A 25,966-nucleotide genomic window follows, 5' to 3' on the forward strand; every position below is an offset into this window, starting at 1 on the left:
GGCAGGGCCTGTGGCAGAGCCAGGGGTTGAGCAGTGAGCGCACACACACACACCCCTGCACGTTGGAATGTTGGCACCTGTAGCTCCAGCCCCGGAGTCGGTGCCTATACAAGGAGCCGCATATTAACTTCTGAAGAGCTGCATGTGGCTCTGGAGTCACAGGTTGGCCACCCCTGAGTTAGGGTTGGGTTTTTTTTGTTTGTTTGTTTGTTTTTTTGTTTTTTTACCAAAATAGTTATATCAGTATAACTCCTCCTGATGTGGATGCACTTACAGTGCTTGTGTTGATATGGCTTATTCCCCAATGAATAAGGCCTGGTCTACACTAGGAAATTAGGTCAGTATAACTCAGGGATGTGAAAAATCCAGTGAAACCAACTTAACTCCTGGGATGGAGAGCACTACATTTATGGGAGAATTCTTCTGTTGACCTAGACACCACCTCTTGGGGAGGTGGATTACCTATGCTGACAGGAGGGATTCTCCTGAGGTGCTACAGCAGCACCCCTGCAGAGGTGCTGCTGTAGAGGTTTATGTGTAGACAAGCCCTAAGATATATCAATATAACTGCATCCACTCTAGTGGGGGTTGTATAGCTTTAACTGTACCAGTATAGTGAAAATGGTTCAATTATTCTGTGTAAACAAGGCCTTAATTTAAGGCCAAAAAATAAGGTTAGGGATAGAGTTTATAAAACCGAATGGGGCAAATCTTGAGGTCCTAACACAGTTTTTACTCAGTCCTTACTCAGGCAGAAAGCCACACTGAAGTCACTGCTTGTTAACACTGTTTGCTAAATAATACTTTAATGCACGTAAAAATGAAATTAACGCAAAAGCAAGTTCCAGTAATGTCGTGGGCTTGCATACATTACATGAAATTTAATATCTCAAAGCTTAGACCTAGACAGCATAGTCCAACGCCAAGAATCATTCAAATGCTATTACAATTATAAATGATGAACTACCCCTCTACTTAGAGCAGTAATATTAATTCAGTAAGATAATTAATTTTGTTGCATGCAAATATCTGTTGATAGTTGCACACTGACAGTAAATGCAGTGATATAGACACACATTTCAATCAGAGACTCCCCAGTGCCCCCTTTAGAGCATCGCGGATATCGGTTGTGGCTACTAATGAATATGCCTGAGTAATTAGCTGTATTACTAAAGGTTAGAAAATGATCTTAAAACCCTTTTTCTCCTCTTGACTGATAACTATTAACTATATCTTTACACATTGTAGATCCTCACAGCAGAGTGTGCCTTACCTCAACTGATCAGGACGATCCTCTTAGCTCATATATCAATGCTAACTACATCAGGGTAAGAGCTCAGCAGTCCAATGTATCTGCATAGACTGTTAGAAACTGATCATTTAAGAATAACTACAATGTCCATTGGCTTCTAAAGACCATCTTGTTTTGGTTTCTTTTTCTCTCTTGTTTTTGTATTATCGGAAACAGAAACTCAGAGCGCAACTGTAAAGGTTCTGGTCCAATAAAAACAAGATATTTGCATTTTTTGACATGAAGTTCCCTGCCTCACTGGCCTGATGCAAGCAAAACTCCTAGCAAAGTCAATGGGAATTATGCCTGCAGGATTTGACCCAGAGTTACCACCAGGCTGTTGTAGCATGAATCCATTTCATTGCCATAGTATTGCCTGCTGCTTCTATAACCTGAAGTCGCACCTTCTACCTTGCCTGTGTGTGTGTGTGTGTGTGTACGCGCGTGAGAGAGTGAGTGAGCACAATACCTCTTGGATTGATAACTGTTGACCTGATACTGCAGTCTTTACTCAGGCAATAATCCCATTGTAGCCAATGAGAGCTTTTCCTGGGTAAAGATTGACATGTCCAGGCATGTGCGTGTGTGCGCACACACTGTTTGATAGTGATTTATTGTTGCTTTGTTGGCAGGGCTATGGAGAAGAGGAAAAGGTATATATTGCTACTCAGGGACCCATAGTTAATACTGTCAGTGATTTCTGGAGAATGGTGTGGCAGGAGCGTTCTCCCATCATTGTCATGATTACCAATATAGAAGAGATGAATGAGGTAATGATATTACATATGAGCTATGTCTCGATCCTCTATTGTAGCGGGTATTTCAGGCACAGGTGCCAGACCCATGGAAATAAATGAGTTGGTTCAGTGACCAAAGTTTATAGTGCATTGCAGTTACCATTTTTGAAGTCATCTCTGAAGGTTTCAAAAGCAACACCCCACCAAGTTCAAGCCCTATTAATTTTTGTATATGAATACCTATAAACAATAGAGTAACAGAGACTGAACCTCTTTATCCTGTATTATTTTGGCTTATCTTCTGCATTCTTTTTCCATTAAGCCGTCCCTGCTTCATTAAACATACTATGCCATGTTATAATGCTAGTTATGACGAGAAGCAGTTAAAGATGATTTGTATGTGGAGGACTGCCCCAGTTGTTTAGCATTTTGGGGAAATGCAGTTAAAATATTGCAACTATTAAGATGTTCCAATTTTTTTTGAATCACCCCCTGCTAGAATTGGTATTTATGAGAGTTAACGTCTGTGGTTATTGAATCTATTTCTACCAATCCATCCCATACAATTCTATCTGCAAAGTCCCAGGCTTCCAGAGTTTGCATCACCACTGTTTTGGGATTCTGTGGCCAGTATCATAACGTTATTCCACAGGATCTCAAAACAGTGGTGATTTAAGCAGCTGAAGATGCAGAAAGGTGCCTAGTGGGAGTACCTATGTGCCTAACTCCCATTGAAATCAATTATCTTTAAAAATCTGGCCCTAAATGCCTAGGTCACTTTAGAAAATGGGATTTAGACTTCCAGATCACTTAGGCCCTTTTGAAAATTTTACGACCATACACTTGAGAAGGAAGAAGAGACCAAGAGGCAATCATGTCCTTCATTGTCTTCTCTGCTCTGAAGCTTTCCCACTGTTGTTTTTACATCTGGGTTGTACCACTAGAATGCAAAATAATCTTTTCATCAGTGTTTCCTGTTATTCAATACCAACAGACTATCTCACCTGTCATGTCAGCCTCAGGAAACACTGCACAGCCATGCTACCATCACAGTAGTGACATTGGCTGCAGTGTATATCTATCATACAGAGATATTGAGTCTTTCCTGATACCTTTTGTATCAAAAATTAAATCATTCTGTGAGACTCAGACATAAATATAGGGTAAGCTCTTCCATGCTAACATCTTCTATATTCCCTTCTTTCTAATACATATTAATATATAAATACCAGGTCTCCACAGTGTGTAGATTCAGAACTAAAACCTTTGTTCTGCCATGATGCTAGTAAGGGAGGCTTTGTGCTTCTGCTATACAAGTGGCTTTGCTAACGTGAGAGATGAACAGCTCAGTATCCCAGCCCTCTGTCACATCTAATCCGAACTGACAGACAGCCCACAGAAATGTGTGGGCGATCCTACTCCACTCATTTCAGCAGCATAGCGTCTGTGCTATTGATAGCTGCTGGCGCATTTGACGCTTTTTACAATGGATTCTGCAATTTAGGAGGAGGGGAAAAATTCAGTCTGCGTTTACAGTGACACAATGGGCCACAGTTGTTTCTAGTGTGAAGTGGCACAGCTCCATTGTGGAGCAGCATCCATTTACACCATAAGAGAATTTGGCCCAGCAGCTTTTCGAGACACTTTTTAGTTCTTGGCCCTTCTCTTCCAGCAGATTTTTTTTTAACTCGCTCACAAAGTTTACGGTGAAGGGCCAGATTGTGCTGGACTTTGCAGAAGGGAGGGCTTGCAAGTATTCTCTCTCCCTTCACTTATGTGGGTGCACAAAGACCTCCCAGAATAGCAGCCCCTGTACTCTGGGGAGCATGAGGGCTGCTTGCTCTCTGTTTTATCCTTGGGAAGCCATTTGTTCAGAATTGACCCCCCCCCCCCCCACGTTGGTCCCTGGAATGGGCTTACAAGGGGAGCAATCTCTGCTGATGTGCAGAGGTCCTACTCCATGTGCACTGAGCAGCCCCAGGAGAAATTGTATAGGTGAGAGACAGTCTTTCCCAGCACTTTCCCTGGGAAGCATTGCTCTCCATTACCTCTCAGGCAACATTGTGGCACAAATGCCACAATATATCCTTAAATGTGGATTATAGCTTCAGTTATTAAGACTGTATCAGTTACAATGAATGACCCCATGGATTTGGCCAAAGTGAGTTAGCAAAACTAAAATCTGTATTCTGACACTTTCTTCCTTTTAGTTCCTTTGCTTTGATGTAGGATCTTTTTCCATTTTATAGTGGGGTTTTGAACACACTCTATATTCCAAAGTCATTTCCAGTCATGTCCTTTTGTAGGGAAAAGAAATGCAGATTATAATTTCAGATTCAGAGAGCAATGGCTCTTTATTAGAGTCAGAAAAGGTGTACTGTACATTTCCTTATCAGTTTGTGCACAGCACAGAAATATTAATGATCAAAGAGCAGATTATCAATGAATATCAATCATTATCATAATAAAAATGAATAGAATAGAATATTAATAAACACTGCCACATTTCTTACTGGCTTCCCAAATGAAATTTTAAAATGTGCAGATACATCACATTGCACACACACAAACCAAGTTTTATTCATGTGAGTGAGGGAGGTAATTGCACATTGGATTTTAACCAGAGTGACTGCAAAGAAGACTACCTGAAACTTTGGCCCCTATATTTAAAGTAAAAATTTGAGTTGCATCCTGTTACAGAAACATTCGGCATCCTGATTCAGCTAAGCATACACTTGGCACAGTTTCTGCATAGTGAAGTGAACCACCATTGGTGTCTCCTTAAATATATTTTATGTTGCATGCAGAAATGTACAGAGTACTGGCCAGAGGAACAGGTCACCTATGAAGGAATAGAAATCACAGTTGACCAGGTCATACAAGCAGATGATTACCGATTAAGACTCATCACCCTGAAGGTAAGATTGCTCAGCTATATTTACAATAGCATAGAAATTCAAAGCCTTAAACAGGACTGTTCATTGAGAACTGAGTACAAATCGTATCCACTGTGCACTACTGTGCAAATATCACTTGTCGCTACTGCATTCATGATGCTCTTGATCAGATCCCCAAAGTGTAAACAATGCCATAATAAAAGCAGTCGGAGATGTAGACTGAATGCATACAGTCTAAAGACTTTCAGGCCACTTGTAACAGGAATGTGTTCATTCACTGGAAGAGACCAGTGAGTAATTCTGTGCAAGTGTCTTCTATGCTGACATGCTAGCCTGTGGATAGTGTCTTACCTAACTTTGAACTGGCTTTTATAAATCATACTAAAGACATTGACTTTAGGTTAACATCAGGAACTTTGTGATGATGTTGTATGGAGTACAAGGAATTTCGTGCAATATGGGTCAGTTCCTCGGCTGGTGTAAATTGGCTTCACTCGATTGGCTTCCCTGGAGCTATACTGATTTACGCTAGCTGAGGATTTGGCCTTATGTGAGGTTTTACGTTTTCTAGGTTGTGTAGAGATCTCTGGCAGCTGTTAATCTTGGAAAAGCTTAAACTGTGCTTCTAGTCTTCATATTAACCTTATTAAACATCTTGTATACTGTTGTGTTTGTCAAATTGTTGGGTGCAAAATGTTATATAGAAAGCTAAGATGTCTTTTGTGCCACTGAGAATATGCAGTAAAGCTGGGAAAGGAACTCAGGAATCCCAGTCTAATGTCCTGTCCCTCCGAGACCATCTGTTCTACTCCTTTGGCCTCAGTGTTGTCCCCTCCCAGTTTCCCTAAGTAATGTGTTTACCAATCTATTTAGCAGTTGCTGATGGTACAGTAACTCCACCACCGCTCACTGCGGCTAAACCTTTTCTGATACGTATCATCCTTATTGTTCTATTAAGCAGTTAGGTGAACTAGCACTGAAACTGCTTAAAGGAAACATGCTACAGTAAACAGAATAAAACTGCTGATAGCTTGTTGAGCACTTTTCCACCACTACATCCCCATTGTTAACTTTTCTAATTATGGTATCCTTCCAGTTAACTGTTTGAAATAAAATACTTAGATTTCCAAACGAATAACAGCCATGCCACCCTCTGAATACTGAGTTCCAGCACATACCTATTTTATTAAATACTCTATTGCTACCTGGTCCAGGATATCACCAGCCTATTTTACAACTCACTAGGTTCCATGGTCTCAAGACATATACTTAAATAGGAAAAGTCTCCTTCGCATAATCTTCACACATCTTTTCATCTATCAGATCCAGGCCTGAACTCAGTATAACAAAGCAGAATTGCTTCCCAAACTGCGAACAAGCCTCCTTTCACACAAGCAGCTTTGAGTCTCACCAGCCATGTGCTAATATGCAGAGAGCCGGCATACGAATCCCTGTGTCTGGATCAAGAGCATGGAAAGTCTGTCAATCATGCTTTTGGCGCAGAGGATCCATTGAAGATCACACTCTGAGACAAGTGGGAAGGGGAAGGAAAGATTGCTTCCAAGAATGTGCAGACTTGCATAATCCTTAAATACAACCATGTCTCAGACAACGTGACACAACAGAGAGAATAAAATCGAGCCAAAGTCCATTTGAGACCCCTTGTCTCATAGACAAGGCCTTTGTTAATTTCACTCAGCTACTGCAACTATCTCAGTGAAATTCACAATCCCTGCTGGGGTGTAGTGTCCACAAGGTTATTCAAGAATTGTTGGTAAATGCAGCAGTTTAATACTAGTGATCAGGGCTGATCGAAATTTTCCTGTCAGAACTGTTTTTTGACAGAAAATTGAGTTTTCAGCCAAATAAAATTTTTTGCAAGACGTGTCTGTCTGTTTTGCATGGAAAAGTTCAACACAAAAAAACCAAAAGCACAAAAAGTTTTCAGTTAAGAATCACCAGGCAAACTGCTTGGGGGGCTGGGAGCCCCAGATTTCCAAAGTCCAAAGCTCCAGGGCAACCCCGCCAAGCATACTGTATGGGGTCACAGCTCTGGGAAAGCTCCTTCACTTGCACTGCTCCTGGGCTGGGGACTCCAGGTTTACCAGGGTCCATGACTGCAGGGCAGCTCTGCCATGCCAGGGGTATCAGAGTTTCCAGACTCCCTACCATGGAGCAGCGAGCCTGAAAGTCCTGGGAATCCTAGCTCTAGCTGGGGCTTGGCTCCTGGGTCTGCACAAGGAAGCCCAGAAGCCCCGAGGATCCTGGCAGTGAATTCTTTGGGGGATTTGTGCTTTGAGAAATTTCAAAAAAATTGGTTTTGTTTGGAAATCCTGATTCCAGCTAGCTCTACTCAGATGTGCATTTATTGCAGGTGTAAATCTGGCCCCTTTGATCTATATAGTTATATAGGATTCTACAGGGGGAAAAATAGAATTTTAAAACCAAGTTGTTGGCTGGGGTCATGCATGTCTTATAACACCAGCCACCCCAAGGCAGATGAAAAGAGGTGGAAAGAGCAGACAGCAGATATAAAAGGAGAGAGGACTAAAAACGGTTTAAATTTATAATATATATCCCTTCAGGAAATGAGAATGTTATGCTGACACAAATGACACTGAAGCTTTGATTGGCATTACACGTGTCCAAGCACATAGTTCCTTTTCCATACAACCTGTTCCCTCCATTCATTTTAAGGTCACATCCCCACTTGGTTATTCAACTAAGCAACACTTCAGCTTTCAGCATCAGTGGGGCAGTACTAAAAAAATGAAGCTGGTAGGTGAATGGTTCCAAGCTGCCAGAAGAGAAATAAAGGAGCTGTTTAGTGAGATGTCATTGTCTGGGACTGTTCTTTTATCATATAATGGCAATAATGCCTGTCACTCTGGAGTATACTTACAATAAATGGCATGGTAATGAAAACCACAAAAGCCATTAATTGCGTCACATTCTCCAATGCCATGGACGTTCTCCCTTAGATAGAGGTAGGATGTTGCAGCATCTAAACTGATTAGAAATTTAATGCGATCCACCAGCTGCACGGCAGAGACTGATGCACATTTCTCAGCAACAAGGTTTGAGGATGGTTTATCATAATTCTTTCAGGACAGAGGTCAGGCCTTAGCAGGCTTTGGGAATTCAGAAAGGAATAAAGCAAAAGGGAGAAAGAAGTCTTTTTCGTTTTCAAAGGAACCTAACAAGGGTCTAGCCACTGATTAATTATCCCAGCTTTAGCAGTAACATGATTCTGGGCTTTGAACCACCAATTAAACCTTGTTTCTTCCCAACCTAACCCCACGTCTCCTGAATCTCAACGAAGCATAGATAAAGAGTATTTTCTTTTCAGTAGGAATGAATGTATACAATGTCACTGAATTCAGGGTTCTCTGATTGGGAAGTATAAAATCGGTAACAATGTAAAGAAAACTAAATGCATCTTGAACTAGTGATTATTTTTTTCCTATCCCCTGGAAGAGTAACTTCACATAAGTATTCTTGTTTCTTTTCTTCTTGCATTTGTGTTTTGGAACCACTATTTTTCATAATATTTGGAATCTGTTTTCAAAATGTAGTTATAAAACTAGTGCTCTTGACTGCCATGGCTTGGTTCTCAAGGAATCCTACATCTCATTTTCAAAAGTGACTCTGGGCCCAGATCCTCAAAGGTATTTAGGCAACTAACTCCCATTGATTTCAGTGGAAGGTAGGAGCCTGAATACCTTTGAGTATCTGGATTTAAAGAGCCTAAATCCCACTGAAAGTCAATGGGACTTAGGCACGGATTTTAAAGGTATTCAGGTGTTTCTCTGCTCAGCTTTGCAAATCCTAACTGACTTGAGAGCCTCAGTCTCATTTTCAAAGGTGACTTAAGAGTTTCAAGTCCCTGTAGCGAGGAGGCATGGCCTCCCTCAGAGAGTGACAGGGAGAGACCACGACACGCTCTCTGGTGGGCAGAACCAGGGGAGCCACGTCTGCCCCGCCATAAGCAGAAGGGCAGAACAGGAAGCAGAAGTTGAGCTGGAGCCGCCACAGGAGACAGCCTGCAGAGGAGCTGCCGGGGCTACCTCCTGAGGACTGGCCAGAGCTCCACCGGCCGACCGAGATGCCAAGGAGCTGCTTGGGGGCTGGGGCTGCTGCCTGAAGACTGGCCAGAACTCCCTGAGATGACAGATGACCCCCACGGTATAGAGGTACCAAACCCCAGAGACGTAGGAAGTAGCCCAGGGGAACTAGACGACTGTCTGGTTGAGTGTTGGCCGGATACAAGGTCAGCTGGGTACAAGGTTGCGGGCAGATCCCTGCTGACCCAGTGACGGACTGCTCTGCCACTGTTGGGGCCTTGTGTTGGGACGTGGGGGAGTCGGGTGGGCCCGCATCCCCTACAACTCCACCCTTGGGGTGGCAGCACCCCCATCTTAGGCCAGGAGGCCTGTGGTACCCTACTGTTCACCCCTGCCGGAGCCCCTAGACTTTGTTGGTTCTCACCTTTATCTGGGGCTCATAGACTACGTAACTGCTCTGCCCTGATTGCAGGTCAGAGCCTACTAACTGTTTGCTGCCCTGCCCTGGCTGACGGCCTGGGGCTCACAGACTGCCATCCTGCTCAGAGGGCTGGAGCACTAGGTGCAGCTAATTCCCCCCTTTTGAACTCACCTTTACAGGTACATGGCAGCGAGGAGGTGTGGCCTCCCTCAGAGAGTGACAGGGAGGGACGGCCATTCAGCCTACAGTCCCATTGACTTTCAGTGAGACTAAGGTTCCTTAGTGTGTATATCACTTTTGAAAATAAGTCTAAATTAATTAGGCATTGCAATGCTGAGCAGAGCAACACCTTTTAAAAATCTGGGCCTTAGGCATTTTTGAAAATGTTACTCCTAGTTCTTAGTCTTAAACCAAAATTGCTCTCCACTGCTTCCTTAAAACTCAGTCAAGTGTTTAAAGGAGATCTGTGGAAGCTAAAGGTTACTTTCCTTGGACACTTTCCTGCCTTTTGAAGAGAATTATTCAGCCGAATGCTGGCTGCTCCAGACAGTCTCTACAAGGCTAAGGCCAAGACTTTGAGGATCGCTAGCTCCACTTAGCACCTCTGAAATTTAGGCCTAAGGTGGATTATGTTGATGACCAAAAACTGAGGCATGCAGAATAAACGAGTACATATGAATATTTGGTGGCATGTTTGGTGATTTCATAATGACTCAGAGACATTGAAGAAAATGGAAATGTGCCTCAAGATAAACTTGAGGCCATAACTAGAGGCACAAATCTCACTTTCCTCTGAATGTCTTGCTGTGAGTGTGTATATTATTATTTATATAAAATACACAAACAGCAAGGGTAATCAATCAATCTATCTGAGAGTCTACCAAATACTTCAGTAAAACAATTGTGTTATAAACCACTGTAGCCTTACTGAATGAATCTATCAGGAGGAGAGTAAGGCTAGGTCTACACTACAGCGGGGGGTCGACCTAAGATACGCAACTTCAGCTACGTGAATAGCGTAGCTGAAGTGGCGTATTTTAGGTCGACTTACCTGGCTGTGAGGACGGCGGCAAGTCGACCGCTGCCGCGCCGCCGTCGACTCCGCTGCCGCCTCTTGCCGCGGTGGATTTCCGGAGTCGACGGCAGAGCGATCAGGGATCGATTTTATCGCGTCTTCACTAGACACGATAAGTCGATCCCCGATAGACCGATTGCTACCTGCCGATCCGGCGGGTAGTGAAGACATGCCCTAAGATGGCTGTAGACTAGTATAAAGGAGACATCGTTTTGCACACAACTCTTGGCACTAATATAGAGGAGCTGGGAAAGAGAACTCTGAAAAAGAGCATGAGAGTTTAGCAGGGTTTTTAGTGAATTTTTTTTAACAGTTTGCTCAAATGCAGTAGTGATCCTTGAAATCAGAATTTCTGTGTTTTGTGGCTTTGTGTGCGGATGCTCATTTTCCTTTAGCATTGGTTTACTTCTGTTGTTCTCACAGGGTATGTCTACACTGCATTTTGAAACCCACAGCAGCAAGTCTCAGAGCACAGCTCTATAGACTTGGGCTTGCGCTGCGGCACTAAAAATAGCAGTGTAGACATTGTGGCTCAGGTTCTGAAGCCCCACCATGCTCCCTGGACTTCAGAGCCTGATCCCGAACATCTACACAGCTGTTTTTAGCCCTGTAGCACAAGCCCCGTGAGCCCAAGTCTGTCGACACAAGCTCTGAGACTCACTGACGGTGTAGATATGCCCAAAGAAACTGATTGTCCGTTTATCAGTTTTGATGAAGAATCTTTGAAAATGTTTGCAGTAGTGTACTAATTTTCTGTATAACTGGATCACAGAAAGGTGGTGAAGTAAGAAACCTGCGACATTACTGGTATACATCCTGGCCAGACCAAAAGACACCAGATCAAGCACCAGCCCTCTTACAACTGGTGCGGGAAGTGGAAGAGGCCATGCAATGTGCAGAAGAAAAGAATGCCCCAGTCATTGTCCACTGCAGGTAAGTTAATGCTGCATTAGATCTCCATGGAGCTCTGTGACAGAGTGTCTTAGACATAGCAGAGAAAAGAAAAACTTCATGCAATTGCAAGGAAACAGGATGAGCAGCTCCTTAAGCGTTTATTTATAATGTGTAAAAAGAAAAACTGCTTTATCACAGGGAAATGCAGTCTGGGAGACGTATGCTGGAGGTCTCATACAGCGACTAGTAAAATATCCTTGGAGTTTCTAAAAATTATAATTACAATTTTCTAGCACAAAAAGTATTGCAACTGACTTGGGGCAATTCTATATTAGATCTCATGCTGATGCATAAAGAGGAATTGATCACTGAGCTAACAACTGATGGTACCCAGGTGCAAGTAATCAGGATCTAATTTCATTTGCTATGTGCAAACAGAAGATAGTCCTGACCAATAATCTATATTCTTGGTGCTTCAGAAAGGTCAATTTCCCAAAGTTAAAAATAATGACGGGTAAAACTGAGTGGAGGGAAATCTTTGAACATAAAAATGCAAATAGTAATTGGGAGTTGCGGGCCTACTGCTGTGCTGTAGTTAGGAGGGCAAATACAATCCTGGGATGCATGAACAGGAGAATATCAGGTAGAATAGGGAGCTATAACCTCTGTATATAATAAATTGGAAAGGGTTCTGAAAAGAGATACAAGAATGATTCATGATAATCATAATGTTCCCCTTTGGTCTTAAAATCTGTGAATCCATGTGTGTCTCACTGGAATCTCATGGTAGCTTTCACAGGCAATACTGACCCCAGTCCACAGCTTTATATTTTGCTTTGCATGCTTGTTTTACTCTCTCACCTACTGCTTTGTCTTTCCATCTCCAGTAGCATACTGGTGATTTTTGGAAATGCAGAACGTTTGGTCATTTTTCTTACCTAAGTATTAACAGACAGAGTAGCAGGCTTCTAGAGAATTTTAAATGACAGCTGGTGACTAGAGCAGTGTCAGATTTTTTCAGATGCTCTTTTGGATAAAATATATTCTGTGAATGTAGTAAACTGAATGTATTCAAGATTAGGAAGTGTACCAAACCATAGCCCAAGCCCTAAGATGTGCTGAATACCACAGTTCCCATTGGCTTCAGTGGAAGGTGCGGGTATTCAGCAGCTCTCAGGATCTGACCCTCTAGAAGAGCGTAACCACTGCAAAGATACTAATACTGTCAGCCCTCTTAAATACAAAATAGTAAACCTTTTAAAAAAAAAGCAAACATGATCCTAATCCTGAAAGTATTCTTAATAAGAAGTACATGTTAAAGGTAAGCTGTCATTCCTAGCATAGTCCTGTGGGTAAGGCACTGGACTCAGAAGACCTGGTTTCTATTCCTGCCTCTGCCACTGATCTATAGTGTGACTTGAGCAAGTATCCTTACCCCTCTCTGCTCCATTTTCCAGTCTGTAAAATGGGGGTGCTACTTGCCTTCTTTTGTAAAATGCTTTGACATCTATGGTTGAAAAGCACTGTAGAAGATCTGTATATTATTGGTTATTTGTATCAGTGTAGCACCTAGAGCCAACCAACCTCCGGGCCTCAGTGAACTAGTGGCTGTACATACATCTAGTAAGAGACAGTCCCTGCCCTGAAGAGTTTCCCCTCTAAATAGACAAGACAGACAGACAAAGGATGGGAAACCGGATGCAACATGCAAGTAGAAGGTTGGGAATTGAGGTACAGAGACAGTGACTTATCGAAGGTCATACAGGAAGTTTACAGCACCAGAAATTGAACCTAGATCGCCCTAGTCCTGGTCCATGCCTGAAAAGTAAGATCATCCTTCTTCTTTGTAGTGCCTGCATTTTGTCATTTTAACCGTGTTCCTGCTACAGCTTAACACCATTTAAGCACAGTTATTGCTAGCCCCATTTTCCTAATCAGCTTGGCCAGGAATTTCTCCCTGAAAATTTAAATAACGTGGTCAAAAGCCTGCCTTTAGTGGTCAGGGAAACCATGCTGGAACTTTGCTAGCCCCAGCCATATGCAAGTCCAATTGTTGCCTGAACACTTGTTGCCAGTATCTTTGCGCTATGATTTTAACACTGTTTAAATGGATGGAGATTGTGTAGGGTAATTATTCCTGAGACTGCTCACTTAATTAGTTAACATGCGGAAGTGTTGTCAGCTTTGCTGATCATTCTTCATGGAGGTGGTAAGAGGAGTTCACAGCTTCTCTTTGCCACAATAGCATAGCATATGTGAGAACAAAATCCTCTCTAGTCATTAACCAGGGCCTGAAACAGATACACAGAAAAATGTCTTTGCATTGATAACGGAAGAGAAAAATCAGTGGTTTCTTTAGTGGTGAATTGTTGTATCCTGCACAGATCCAGAGAATTGTGAGATTCCAGATCTGAATGACTTTGGAAGTGGCATCAGACTTACTGTGTGTGTTGCTGTTAGTCAAATTATTTCGGCAATATTTGTCACGGCCTGTATGAATGAAAACTCATCTTGAGACTTGCAAGCCTGGGAGATGTTTCAAACTTAATCTGACCAAGGAATAATGGCTATTCTTCTTCGCGTGATTGCTCATGTGTATTCCACAATAGGTGTGCCTGCTCAGCCCGTGCCGGAAGTTTTTCCCCTAGAAGTACCCATAGGGGGGAACGCCCCCGCAAGCCCTGGAGTGGCGCCTGTCTGGCGCGGTATAAGGGGAGCTGCGCGCTCCCCCCACCCTCAGGTCCTTCTTGCCGCCAGTGAAGGTGCATTGGAACTGCTCCGCTCCAGCTTTGCTGGAGCTCGTCCCCAGAACTGTTTGTTCGTTTAGTACTTGTGGTTAGTTAGCGTAGTTAGTTTAGTTAGTCAGTGAGCCTGGGCCAGGGCATGCCCCGAGCCCCGGGATTTAAGTCGTGCGGGTCTTGTCAGCGTTCTATGCCAAGAAGGGACCCGCACACACTGTTTGCGCTACTTGGAAGAAACCCATATCAGCGAGAGGTGCAAGATTTGCAAATCGTTTAAGCCTCGGACCAAAAGAGAAAGGGACATTAGGCTCCAAGCCATTCTGATGGAGTCGGCGCTGACCCTGACCCTGGCACGTGCCGGTACCGGGTACCGCGGTGTCGGTACGTGGCGATCTGCCGGTGCCATCGACCAGTCGGCACCGCTCCCCGTCCACGGGGCACACCAAGAGGGCCAAGAAGACTCCCTCTTTGCAGCGGCACTGAGGGAAGTCTGGGACAGAGGCTAGGCCCATGTCAGGTAGCTCTCGATCCCCACCGGGCCCTAGGCCACCAACTCTCGTAGAATGGAGTAGTCCAGCCCCTTCAGAACAGGCCGATGTCGGCCCCATGCTCCAGAGGCAAGCTGCCGCTGGGATCTCCACAGTCGCCCCCGGCTCGGTACCAGTCTCGGTCGAGGGAACGTTCCCGATGACGATTACCGCCCAGCATCCACTCGGGGCAGGGTCCACGTGGATCACCCGCAACGCTGACCAGACTCTCGGGCTGGGTTCCGTCCATCCGGGACTCGTGGCACTGGTCCTCCTCAGAGAGCGGACGTCGATGGGACCGCGGCGGACATCGTCGTCGGTCCTCGTCCCGGAGAGGGTACCGCAGTCGGTCATGGCACTGTCGTCAACGCCGTTCCCACTCAGGCTCCTGTTCCAAGTCTCCGCCAAGCACCGCTGTCCCGGGCGTTGATCGCCGGCGCCTCGCCATCACGGGTCCGCCCATCAAGGCCGTTAGTGGAGCAGCTATTACCATCGGTACCGGTCCTCCACATCAAGATCGCAGTCCCGTGACCGTCGCAGATCTTGCCACCGCCGCTCCTCCCGGTCGAGAGACAGCGGTGGATCCTACGCCAGCCCGGTCTCCATTCGTAGCCATCTTTCGACGGGCCAGACCGGTCAACCTGGGCAGCCGGCCCCGCCGGTGCCACAGCAGGTGCAGTGGCACCTAGTGTCGTGACCGGCCCAGTGATACCAGTGGGCACTGTGGCCTCCAGTGGGAGCTCACTCGGTGGCCGGAGCTTCAGAAGCACCGTCGGCCTCCCTCTCCAGACCCCCGACAAAAGAGTCGGTGGGACGCTCGTCCTCAGTACCGCGCCCGGAGTCCGACCAGGTGGTGGATCCTCCGGTGCTGACCAACACCCAAAGCACCACACCGGCCTCTTCGCCCCACCCTGAGGAGGCGATTGCAGCCCCGCCTCCCTCCATCCCGCGGGAGGACTTCAGGGCCCATCAAGAGCTCTTAAAGAGGGTGGCAGCAAGCCTCCACCTCCAGGCAGAGGAGATGGAGGAGCCCTTGGACTTCCTGTTCAACGTGTTGTCCCCATCGGCACGTGGTAGGGTGGCTTTGCCACTCCATGAAGGGGTGGCTAAAATTTCAAATGCCCTGTGGTAAACACCGGTCTCGTTGGCCCCTATATCAAATAAGGCAGAACGCAAGTAATTTGTACCCACTAAAGGGCATGAGTACCTATATACTCATCCGGCGCCCAAATCCCTGCTGGTCAAGTTGGTCAACCACAGGGAACAACCGGGTCAGCCAGCCCCGACCCCCAAAGAACAAAGACTCTCAGAGACTGGACTCTTTCAAAAGAAAAATGTATTAGTCTTCGAGCTTCCAGTTACCATCAGGCCCTCTTGGGTCGGTACGAATTTAATCTGTGGGGCTCCCTGCCTAAATTTGAGGTCTCCCTCCAGGAGCGCGATAAGAAGGAGTTCAGGGCACTGGTGGAGGAAGGGGCAATGGCAGCTCGGGCTTCCCTGCAGGCTGCCTCGGATGCTGCGGACACGGCTTCACGTTCAAGGGCCTCCGTGGTGTCCATGAGACGGGCATCATGGCTCCTGCTCTCCGGGCTCTCCAGCGAGGCGCAATCCTCCATGCAGGATCTCCCGTTTGAGGGGAAAGCTCCGTTCGCGGAGGAAACCGATACAAGGCTGCATGGCATGAAGGACTCCCGCACGACCCTCCAGACCCTGGGTCTCTATGTCCCGGCTCCGGTACAACCTAAGTTCAAGCCACAGCAGACTCCGACCCCGGCCGCCCTCCCGAGGCCGCCCATAGGAAGCAACGGGACTATAAGCGATCCCCTCACAGGCAGTCTCGGCCTGCCCCCCAGCCTGGACCCTCCAAGGGCAAGGAAGCAGGGAAAAGGCGATTTTGATGGGACGTTCGGGGGCAATAAAGCTTTCCTTCTCCAACCGGTTGTGTGCTTTCCTTCCGGAATGCTCTTGGCTCACTTCGGACTGATGGGTCCTCAACACCATCTCCCGGGGTTACACCCCCCAGTTTACCTCCTCCCTGCCCAACCACCTCTCTGCCCCCATCACTCCTGGGGGACCCCTCGCACAAAGCTCTGCTCGAGCAGGAGGTGGGGCGGCTCCTAGAACTAGGAGCGATAGAGGCGGTGCCCGAGGAGTTCTTGGGCAAGGGGTACTACTCCTGTTATTTCCTTATCCCGAAGGCCAAAGGGGGTCTCAGGCCCATACTGGACCTACAGGGTCTGAACCAGCACATGGTGAAGCTCAAGTTACACATGGTCTCCCTGGCCTCCATCATTCCCTCTCTGGATCCCACTAGTACGCTGCCCTCGATCTACAGGACATGTACTTCCACATCCACATATTCAAGGGGCACAGGCGCGTCCTCCGTTTTGTGGTGGGACAAAATCATTACCAATTTACGGTCCTACCGTTTGAGCTGTCCACTGCCCCCAGAGTGTTTACAAAATGCATGTCAGTGGTAGCGGCCTACCTCAGACGGTGGGGGGTACAGATATTTCCCTATCTGGACGATTGGCTTGTCAAGGGCAAATCCCGGTCGCAGGTGAGGGATCACGTGGCGCTCCTCCTGTCCATGTGCACCACGTAGGGCCTACTGATAAACAACACCAAGTCCACGTTAGTCCCGGTCCAACACATAGCATTTATCGGGGTGCTCCTGGACGCAATGTCAGCCAGGGCCTCCCTCCCGCCAGACAGGTTCGAGACCCTGAAAGGTCTCATCGACTTGGTCACAAGGTTCCCGGTAACAACAGCCAGGGTTTGCTTGCAGCTCTTGGGTCATATGTCGGCATGCACGTACGTGGTCCATTACGCCAGACTCAGGATGAGGCCCCTCCAGCTCTGGTTGGCCTCGAATTTCTCCCAGGCCACGGACAGGATGGACAAGGTCCTCATCGTGCCGGAAGCTGTGATTACCTCCATGCAATGGTGGTCCACCCCGAACAACATGCTCCAAGGGGTCCCGTTCAGGGACACGGCCCCGTCGCTGGAGCTGGTGTCCGATGCATCAGACCTGGGTTGGGGGGCCCATGTGGGGAGCTTTCAGACCCAAGGCCTGTGGTCGGCTCAGGATCTGACCCTACACATAAAAGTCAAAGAGCTCAGAGCGGTGCAGCTGGCGTGTATGGCCTTCCGCTTGCACCTGGAGGGCAAGGTAGTCAAGGTTCAGCTCCGCCCACACTCCGCGTTCCTCCCGAAGGTGGTCTCCGCCTAGCACATGGGACAGGACATTTTTCTAGCGGTCCTCTACCCCAAGCCTCACGCATCCAGTGAGGAATGCCGCCTCCACACGTTCAACGTCCGGTGGGCTCTGGCTTTCTACCTCGAGCGGACTAAGCCGTTCAGAAAGTCCTCACAACTGTTTGTCGCCTCGGCTGAGCGCGCTAGGGACCAGCCGATTTCCACTCGGCGTCTCTCCAGTTGGATCACTTCGTACGTCCGTTCCTGTTATGAGCTGGTGGGTATCCCCCCGTCGCCCATTGTGAGGGCACACTCGACCCTGGCACAGGCCTTGTCGGCTGCCTTCGTGGCCCACGTCCCCATCCAGGACATTTGTAGGGCCACCACATGGTCGTCGGTTCATACGTTCACCTCGCACTATGCGATCGTCTCCCAAACCAGGAATGACGCCGGGTTCGGCAGGGCTGTCCTCCGTCCTGGGAACTTGTGAAGACCTCCAACAGATATAGGTTGGAATCACCTATTGTGGAATACACATGAGCAATCACTCGAAGAAGAAAAAACAGTTACCTTTTCTGTAACTGGTGTTCTTTGAGATGTGTTGCTCATGTCTATTCCACATCCCACCCTCATTCCCCTCTGCCGGAGTTGTCTGGCAAGAAGGAACTGAGGGTGGGGGGAGCGCGTAGCTCCCCTTATACCACGCCAGGCAGGCGCCACTCCAGGGGTTGCGGGAGCGCTCCCCGCTATGGGTAATGCTAGGGGAAAAACTTCCGGCACTGGTGCATGTGGCAAGCGCACACACCTATTGTGGAATAGACATGAGCAACACATCTCGAAGAACACCAGTTATGGAAAAGGTAACTGTTTTTTTGGTGTCTCTGTTATTTAGGGTATGTCTACACTGCAATAAAACACCCATGGCTGGCCTGTGTCAGCCGACTCGGGCTCACAGGGCTCAGGCTGTGGGGCTATAAATTGCTGTGTAGACGTTAGGGCTCAGGCTGGAGTCCGGGCTCTGGAGTCGTCCCCCCCGTCCCCCCCACTTGCAGGGCTAGGTTCTCTTGAAAAAATATGCTCATGGTTACAACATGGTTTGCTGTGTCTGACTGTCCACTCCACACATTGCTTCTCAGGGGGGAGGGGGCGAAGTACCTACTCCCACTTTATTTTCTAATCTCTTTTGTACACAGAGGCCTTTCCTGTTCCACCATGAGACATTCTCAGTTGACACCAAGTTTCTGTATTTGGCTTGCCCCATCAACAGTGAACCAACCAGCTCCTAGCTGGTGAGGGAAAGGGCGAGGTTCAGAGTCATGGCAGGCGTCTTTCAATCCCTGTTTCACTGAGGCCCTGCATTCCATTTTACATCAGACCCCTGCCGCAGTGGCATCACTCCCAGCCGCAATCAGATGCGCTGCTTCCCAACCAAACTGAGCGGTGGATCAACCACTGGCATATACCTCAAGCATTCTTGTCCTTCCATCCTCCCGTGTGCAAAATGAAGGACCGTGCTTGGGATTCAGACTCTGATCCCCTGTTTTGTAGTATGATGCACCAACATGAGGTCATATCTCTTTTTCTTTATAATGTGCATCACTGAAATTCCTTTGCTGCTGAATACAGCCTTTTGGGGAGAGTACCTGTTATTTTTTTTCATAATCATGAAATATTAGCAACATCTAATACTTTGAAACATGTCAAGGGAGTGAAACTACCATTCATGAGATTTCAACAGACACCACCTTAGTGCTTAGAGGCTACAGTGATGGTGGATGGATTTAGGCCTATCTTGTACAGTACACCATTGAAGCTAACTAGAGCCATGCAAAGCTTCCCTGTGCTACCATGGAAAGGTAGCTGGGCCTACTGGCTAAAGCCCTGAACTGTGACTTTGGAGACCTGGGTTCTTTTCCCAGCTTTGGCCTGCTGGGTGACCTGGGGCAAGTCATGTCCCCTCTCTGTAACTCAGTTTCCCCATTTTTAAAAGGGGGATAATGATACTGACCTCCTTTGTAAAATACTTTGACATCTACTGCTGGAAAGTGCTGTATAAGAGCTGCTATTATTATTACTTAAGTCCCAGTGAAGCTAATGTCTTTTATTAGTGATTAGTAATGACTTTTCCATACACACGCCCCAGGAATGATGGGGGATTCTGTTTATTTCACACATTTGACAGCAGCCCCTGTACATTATAAATGAAAATTTAACATTTTTCTTTCTGGGTTATTTGCCTACACCCTCCCCCCCTTTGTCCTCCCCAGTGCAGGGATTGGGAGGACTGGCTGCTTTATTGCCACCAGCATTTGTTGTAAACAGTTGAAGTACGAGGGGATAACTGACATACTGAGAACAACCTGCCAGTTACGGCTAGACAGGTAAGAGAATCTTCTTCCTTTCAAAAATAATAATAACAAAATATTTCCACATGTCTGAGGGGGAAAAGAAACATGAGGAAAAAAAGATAAACCTCAGGTTAGTGGGTAAAATTTTCAAAAGTACCTGAGCCTAAGTAGTGGCTATGAATCAAGTCCAATTGACTTTTAGTGCAACTTAGGCTTCTAAGTCACTTGGGCCTAGATCTCAAAGGTATTTAGGCACCTAACTCCCAGTGAAATCAATGGGAGTTAGATGCCTAAACACCTTTGAAGAATTTGGGCCTTAGATACTATTGAGAATTTTAAATAGCACCTCTCACCTGTGCTATGGAATTAGCCTGTGTTACCAAAATTATCAAATCCCAGCAGCAGATGACAACCCCAACAAGTCACAATGAGGCCAGATCTTCAGCTGGCATAGCGGCCTTGATTTTAATGGAGTTACAGCTGATTTATTTTAATGGAACTACTGCTCATTTACACTGACTGAGGATCTGGCCCACAGTTATAGCTAAAAGAATAAGGCTGAGAGGCCCATTGCTCTCAGAATCACAGACAGGCACACAGCTGTGAGGATGGAACACAAATGATGAAGAAAATGAACGTAGTCTAGCTGGAATTGCAAGCCTCAGTGGAAGAGCACTGCAGTATGGAAGCTGCCGATAGTGTAGGCTGGAGGATGTTGCTTTACGCACAGGCAAGAGATGTTTGCAGACATGCAAAAGGAGATGCAAAGCTCTCCACAATCAAAAGGTTTCTATATAAGGGTTTCTCATCATGCCAGCTGCATTTGATTTTGACTACAAAGTGGACGGACTTGAGTTTTGCACCAGAGAGATTATTTTTCTTCTCCCGTTGATTTGAAGTTCTGTCAAAACGTGTCTCCATGCTCTCTCTAACGATAATAATAAATGGAGTGAGGGGAAGAAATGTCATGAAAAATATACCAACGTTTTTAAAAAAATGAATGAAAAACACAACCCCACACTGAACCTTATTTCAGATGAGTAGTTCTGCTCAGTGGGAGGCAGAAAATGAAATGCTTTTCACCCTGCTGTGGTCTTGATAGGCAGAGACCTGCAGAGGTGCTGGTGGTTTGGCTGCTTCAATGAAAGTCAACCCAGACAATGAACGTTCACAAAAGAAAAAAGAAAACATTGAATAGAGTATTGGTTTGTCCTAGCACAGAGAGTCGCTGGATCTGAAATGCTCTCTACTGACTTCTGTCTGAGAGTAATATGGGGATGCATTTCACAGCCAGATAGCCACAGAAATGAGAGCGAAGGGTGTCCAGAAAAACAATGTGCTTGCTAGAAGAGGTTCATTTTTTAATACTAGCCTGCGGGGATGGGAGTTCAGAAGCAGAGGAGGGCACAACAGGGCCTAATACCTACTGCTTCAACAGAGGGGAAACAAGTTCAGGGGCCCTGCAGGAGCCCCTGATACATTAGGAAAAATCAGGCTGTGAGATCTGCCTCTCCTCTGTCCCTTATGGTCATTAGTGAGATGGGATAGGGAACAGCGTTATGAATCACATGAGCAAGGTCCTGCTGCTTCCAGGGAATGGGGAAAGGGGCTAGCAGCCCCTTTGAAACCATCTATCCATGTGTCTGTCTGCTGCTACTACCGCTCCCCTAGCCCCATGTCTCATTGTGGCCCCAGGAGCAGCACATGTAAGGAGGCAGCCATTGCAAAGGAGCATAGCAGATAGTGACTTCTTTGACCAATCACCATTGTACAAGGTTAGTAGGCAGAGAAAACAGGTTGAGCAGGGGTGGAAGAGCCTCCAGGGACATGGGGGTGTTGGGGGATGAGAGGTTGGAATGAACATTTTGAGCAAGGGATGAAAGTAGGAAAACACTACAAGACCTGCAGAGCAGTAGCGCTATGATGAGCGTTGGCACTAAGAATCCTCCTCTTGCTTGTGAACAGTAGGGAACATCTTCAGATAGTCCGTGCTATATCCAATGTCCAATATCTGGTTTGGGGAAGCTAATTTTACTAACATGAAATAATAGACACCAGCACCCAGAAGGGGAAACCTTTCTCAGGGTACGTCTACACTACCCGCCGGATCGGCAGGTAGTGATCGATCTATCGGGGATGGATTTATCACGTCTAGTGTAGACACGATAAATCGATCCCCGATCGCTCTGCCGTTGACTCCGGAACTCCACCATGGCGAGAGGCGGAAGCGGAGTCGACGGGGGAGCGGCGGCCGTCAATCCCGTGCCGCGAGGACGCGAAGTAAGTGATTCTAAGTCGATCTAAGATACGTCGACTTCAGCTACACTATTCTCATAGCTGAAGTTGCGTATCTTAGATCGATTCCCCCCCCCCTCCCCCCCAGTGTAGACCAGGCCTCAGATCCATTCTGGAGTCTGGCATTATAAGGTAAATGTGATAAAAGAGTAGTGCAGTTGCCATCCTCCTGAACTTTTGACCTTTGCTATCTGCAAAAGAAGTGCTCTCTTTTGACATTTAGGGAGAAATCCTTTTGCCACAATAGCTGCAGAAGGCCCTAGATGGCGTTTCACTACACTGGTTGTTTGTCTGGAGAGAGACTGCATAGAACCCTTGGTGGGTAGGGGCGATATACACCTCAGTGTGCTACTGCTAAGCACTGCTCCATGGAAGAACAAATACTTTGGGGTAATGTCATCCGTGGATCTGTGACTACACAGCAGTCAGGGCCGGCTCCAGGCACCAGACGACCAAGCACGTGCTTGGGGCGGCACCTTGTAAGGGGCAGCCAATCTTGGGGTGGCGGGGCGGCGCTCGGGGCTTTTTTTGTTTGTTTGTTTGTTTTGTTTCGGCGGGGCAGCGCTCAGGGGGGTTGTTTTTATTTTTGGTTCAGCAGGGCGGCGCTCGGGGGGGGGTGTTTTTATTTTTGGTTTGGCGGGGTGGCGCTCGGGGGGGGTTGTTTTTGGTTCGGTGGGGCGGCGCTGGGGGGGGCAGTGGTTTTTTTTGTTTTTTTTTTGCTTGGGGCAGCAAAAAAGTTAGAGCCAGCCCTGACAGCAGTAGTTCCTCTTAAAGCCAGTGGGGTGTTTTTAAGCTTGCTGTCAGGTTAGCGGGACAAAGATTCCTTCTCCCTAGGTCCCTTGCACAGGGCCTGTGTATTGGACTTTGTACAGGAGTCCAGCATTTGGTCCTAAAAATAGTCGATGTGGCAAAGAAAAGGCTGAGCGATGCTTCCTGCATCCCTTCAGCCAGTGTTCAGGGATGTTGGGTACCTTCTGTCAGTGAAAAAACTTGTATTTGAAAGGTCTCTGTGGCAAAGAAGGGTGAAAATGTAGATTCTCTAGTCTTTGCCAAAGCTTGGACAGTGAACTCATGATGTGTGGGGAGGGGGAGGGGAGAGGAGGGAGGAAGCAGCAGCATAGCAGAGAATGAGATAAAAGGAAAATCATTTCCTGTGGCCTGAAACTAGATGGCCACCCCACTGCTTCTGTTGCCACAACGTCAGGGTCCAACCTAGCTGTTAATGGAATTGCATGGGGAGTAATCACCGGATATGACTAACATTCCTTGTGTGTCACAGCCTGATGGAGATACATTTTCAGTGCTGTGTGCAGCAGAAATGCGGTGCACAGAAACACTCTGAAACAGATGAACAAAGATGCTGTTCTAAATAGAGCAGATTGACAAATAGGTATGCTCAGCTGGCCATGGGGTTTATTTGAAGGGGTGCAGCGTGTTCTCCCCACCCCTGCCAGCTGGTGCAGGGGTTGTGGAGGGACACATGACACCACCATCTTCCTGCCAACTTTGGAGCATCTGCCTCATGCAGTGATTGCACTCCTTGAGCTGCTTGAGCAGAGGAACTGGGATTGGGCCCAGCCACTACGCAGGGAGATAAGGGAGGAGGCCACTTACGTACAACCTGGCCCTATGATTACAATGGGTATATTTTTAAAACATTGGGCCAGTTTTGCTGAAGTTGAAGCAGATACATTTACCTCCCGGTGCCAGTGAGACCTTTTGTGTCACATGGGCAACTTGATGGGAACACCATCTGCTCTCCCTTAGGTCAAAAAGGAGCAGCTTTCACGAACCTCCTAGGGAACCCATTGCTGAAGGAATGTGCCAAATAAGCAGTTACCATGCTCCTTCCACTATGCTACTAGCTAAAATAATAATTACTTACTACATGATGCATGGAACAGCAAATCACATTTCTCTTCTTGCCTAGTTATATTATGAGTTCAGGTGAACTCAGTTTTCATTTCAGGTTTTCAGTTCACCTTTTGAAGCAGAACAGCAAAGTTAGACTGAAAGCTGAGTGAAGCCCAGATTTCTATGTTGAAAGTGCTTACTAATCAGGATGTGGGTGGCAGTCAGCTCAGAATATGAGCTATTCTCTGTTGAAATGTCTTTGCCTAGTCTGAAATCCTACCGGCACTTCCTGGTTCACTGGAAGTATTCCAGAATGCATCATCCTATGACATCAGAGAGAGAGGGGGGGGGGGAAATCTCATTTACTGCATGGGAGACAGTGAGGCCCAGTTGATAGGGCACTGGTTTGAGATTTAGGAGACCTGGCTTCTGTTCCCAGCTCTGCCACTGACCTGCTGGGTGACATTGGACAAGTCCCTTAACTTGTTTCCCCTCGTGTCTGTCTTGTCTATTTAGACTGCAAGCTCTTTGGGGCAGGGACTGTCTGTCTATGTATTTATACAGTGCCTAGCATGACTCCTGTAACACATAATAAATGATGATATTGTCAAAGAATTAGGGCCTCACTGAGAGAAAAGCAAAGGTAAAACTTATTTCTGTTCTGAATACCTCTCATTTCCTGGTTAGCAGAGGCATTTGGGGCCAGATCCAAACCCAGCACAGTCAGTGGCAGCTTTTCCATTGACTTAAGTCAGTGGGCTTTGGAATAGGCTCTTGGAGCATAAGGCCATTTCATTTTAGGTGTGCCATTCACCATTAAGTACACTGTTTACATGTAATACAAGGACTGTTTCCCTCCCCTTTTTTTCTGCTTTCCTTTTCAGGGGAGGAATGATCCAGACTTGTGAACAATATCAATTTGTCCACCATGTCATGAGCTTGTATGAAAAACAGCTCTCTAGAGCAGCAGAAGAATAAGCATTCATGATATTCCTAGTGGTTAAAACCAAGAGAACTCTTGACAGGAGTCAGCTATATTTTAGATCTGATAAGAGACACATGGTAACTTGGCAGTCCTTGTTGAAGATACATACATATATATATATATATATATTTGTTTTACTTTGATATTGCTTTCTTTTATGCTCTTGTTTGCATCAACATTTAAGAGCTGAGATACTGCTTGTCTTAAACATGTGGCAGAACATAATCACCAAAAAAATGGCTTATTTATACTGTAAATAAGAATAGTAGCTTCATTTGTTACAAAATCAAAAAAATATTCACTAGCTGTCTTGAGTTTGCTATTTTTAAAAAATGATTTAATTGCTAATAGATCCAAATACAGTGTGGAACTCTTTGAAACTGTCATGCTGAAATATGTATCGTATGTTGACTAAGCTTGAAATTAACTTTTTGCCTTTTTCTGATTGTTTTTACATTTTAAACTACCGAATACTGTGTATATCATAAACCTTCTGAGCCTCTGCATTAAATGATTCAAATTGATTCATATTGAAATCATGTTTCACACCTCCTGTTTGCTTGTAAAAAAAGAAAAATTCCACAAAATGTAGCAGAACCAAGGGGGGGGGGGTGGGGAACAATTCATTGACATGAGGCA

At 46.4% G+C, this 25,966-nt stretch overlaps 1 protein-coding gene across 1 annotated transcript in view; it reads left to right on the plus strand.

Moving 5' to 3' along the window:
* PTPN5 (protein tyrosine phosphatase non-receptor type 5) overlaps window positions 1–25,320 on the plus strand; it is a 48,780-nt gene extending 23,460 nt beyond the window's left edge. Inside the window, exons 8-13 of the mRNA XM_065403354.1 lie at window positions 1,249–1,328; window positions 1,924–2,061; window positions 4,836–4,946; window positions 11,258–11,418; window positions 20,113–20,226; window positions 25,227–25,320. Of these exons, the coding sequence (XP_065259426.1) occupies window positions 1,249–1,328; window positions 1,924–2,061; window positions 4,836–4,946; window positions 11,258–11,418; window positions 20,113–20,226; window positions 25,227–25,320 (698 nt within the window). The remainder of the gene's footprint in view (window positions 1–1,248; window positions 1,329–1,923; window positions 2,062–4,835; window positions 4,947–11,257; window positions 11,419–20,112; window positions 20,227–25,226) is intronic.
* Window positions 25,321–25,966: the final 646 nt, after the last annotated feature.

Source organism: Emys orbicularis, chromosome 4 (assembly GCF_028017835.1).
Source record: "Emys orbicularis isolate rEmyOrb1 chromosome 4, rEmyOrb1.hap1, whole genome shotgun sequence".
Classification (NCBI taxonomy): domain Eukaryota; kingdom Metazoa; phylum Chordata; order Testudines; family Emydidae; genus Emys; species Emys orbicularis.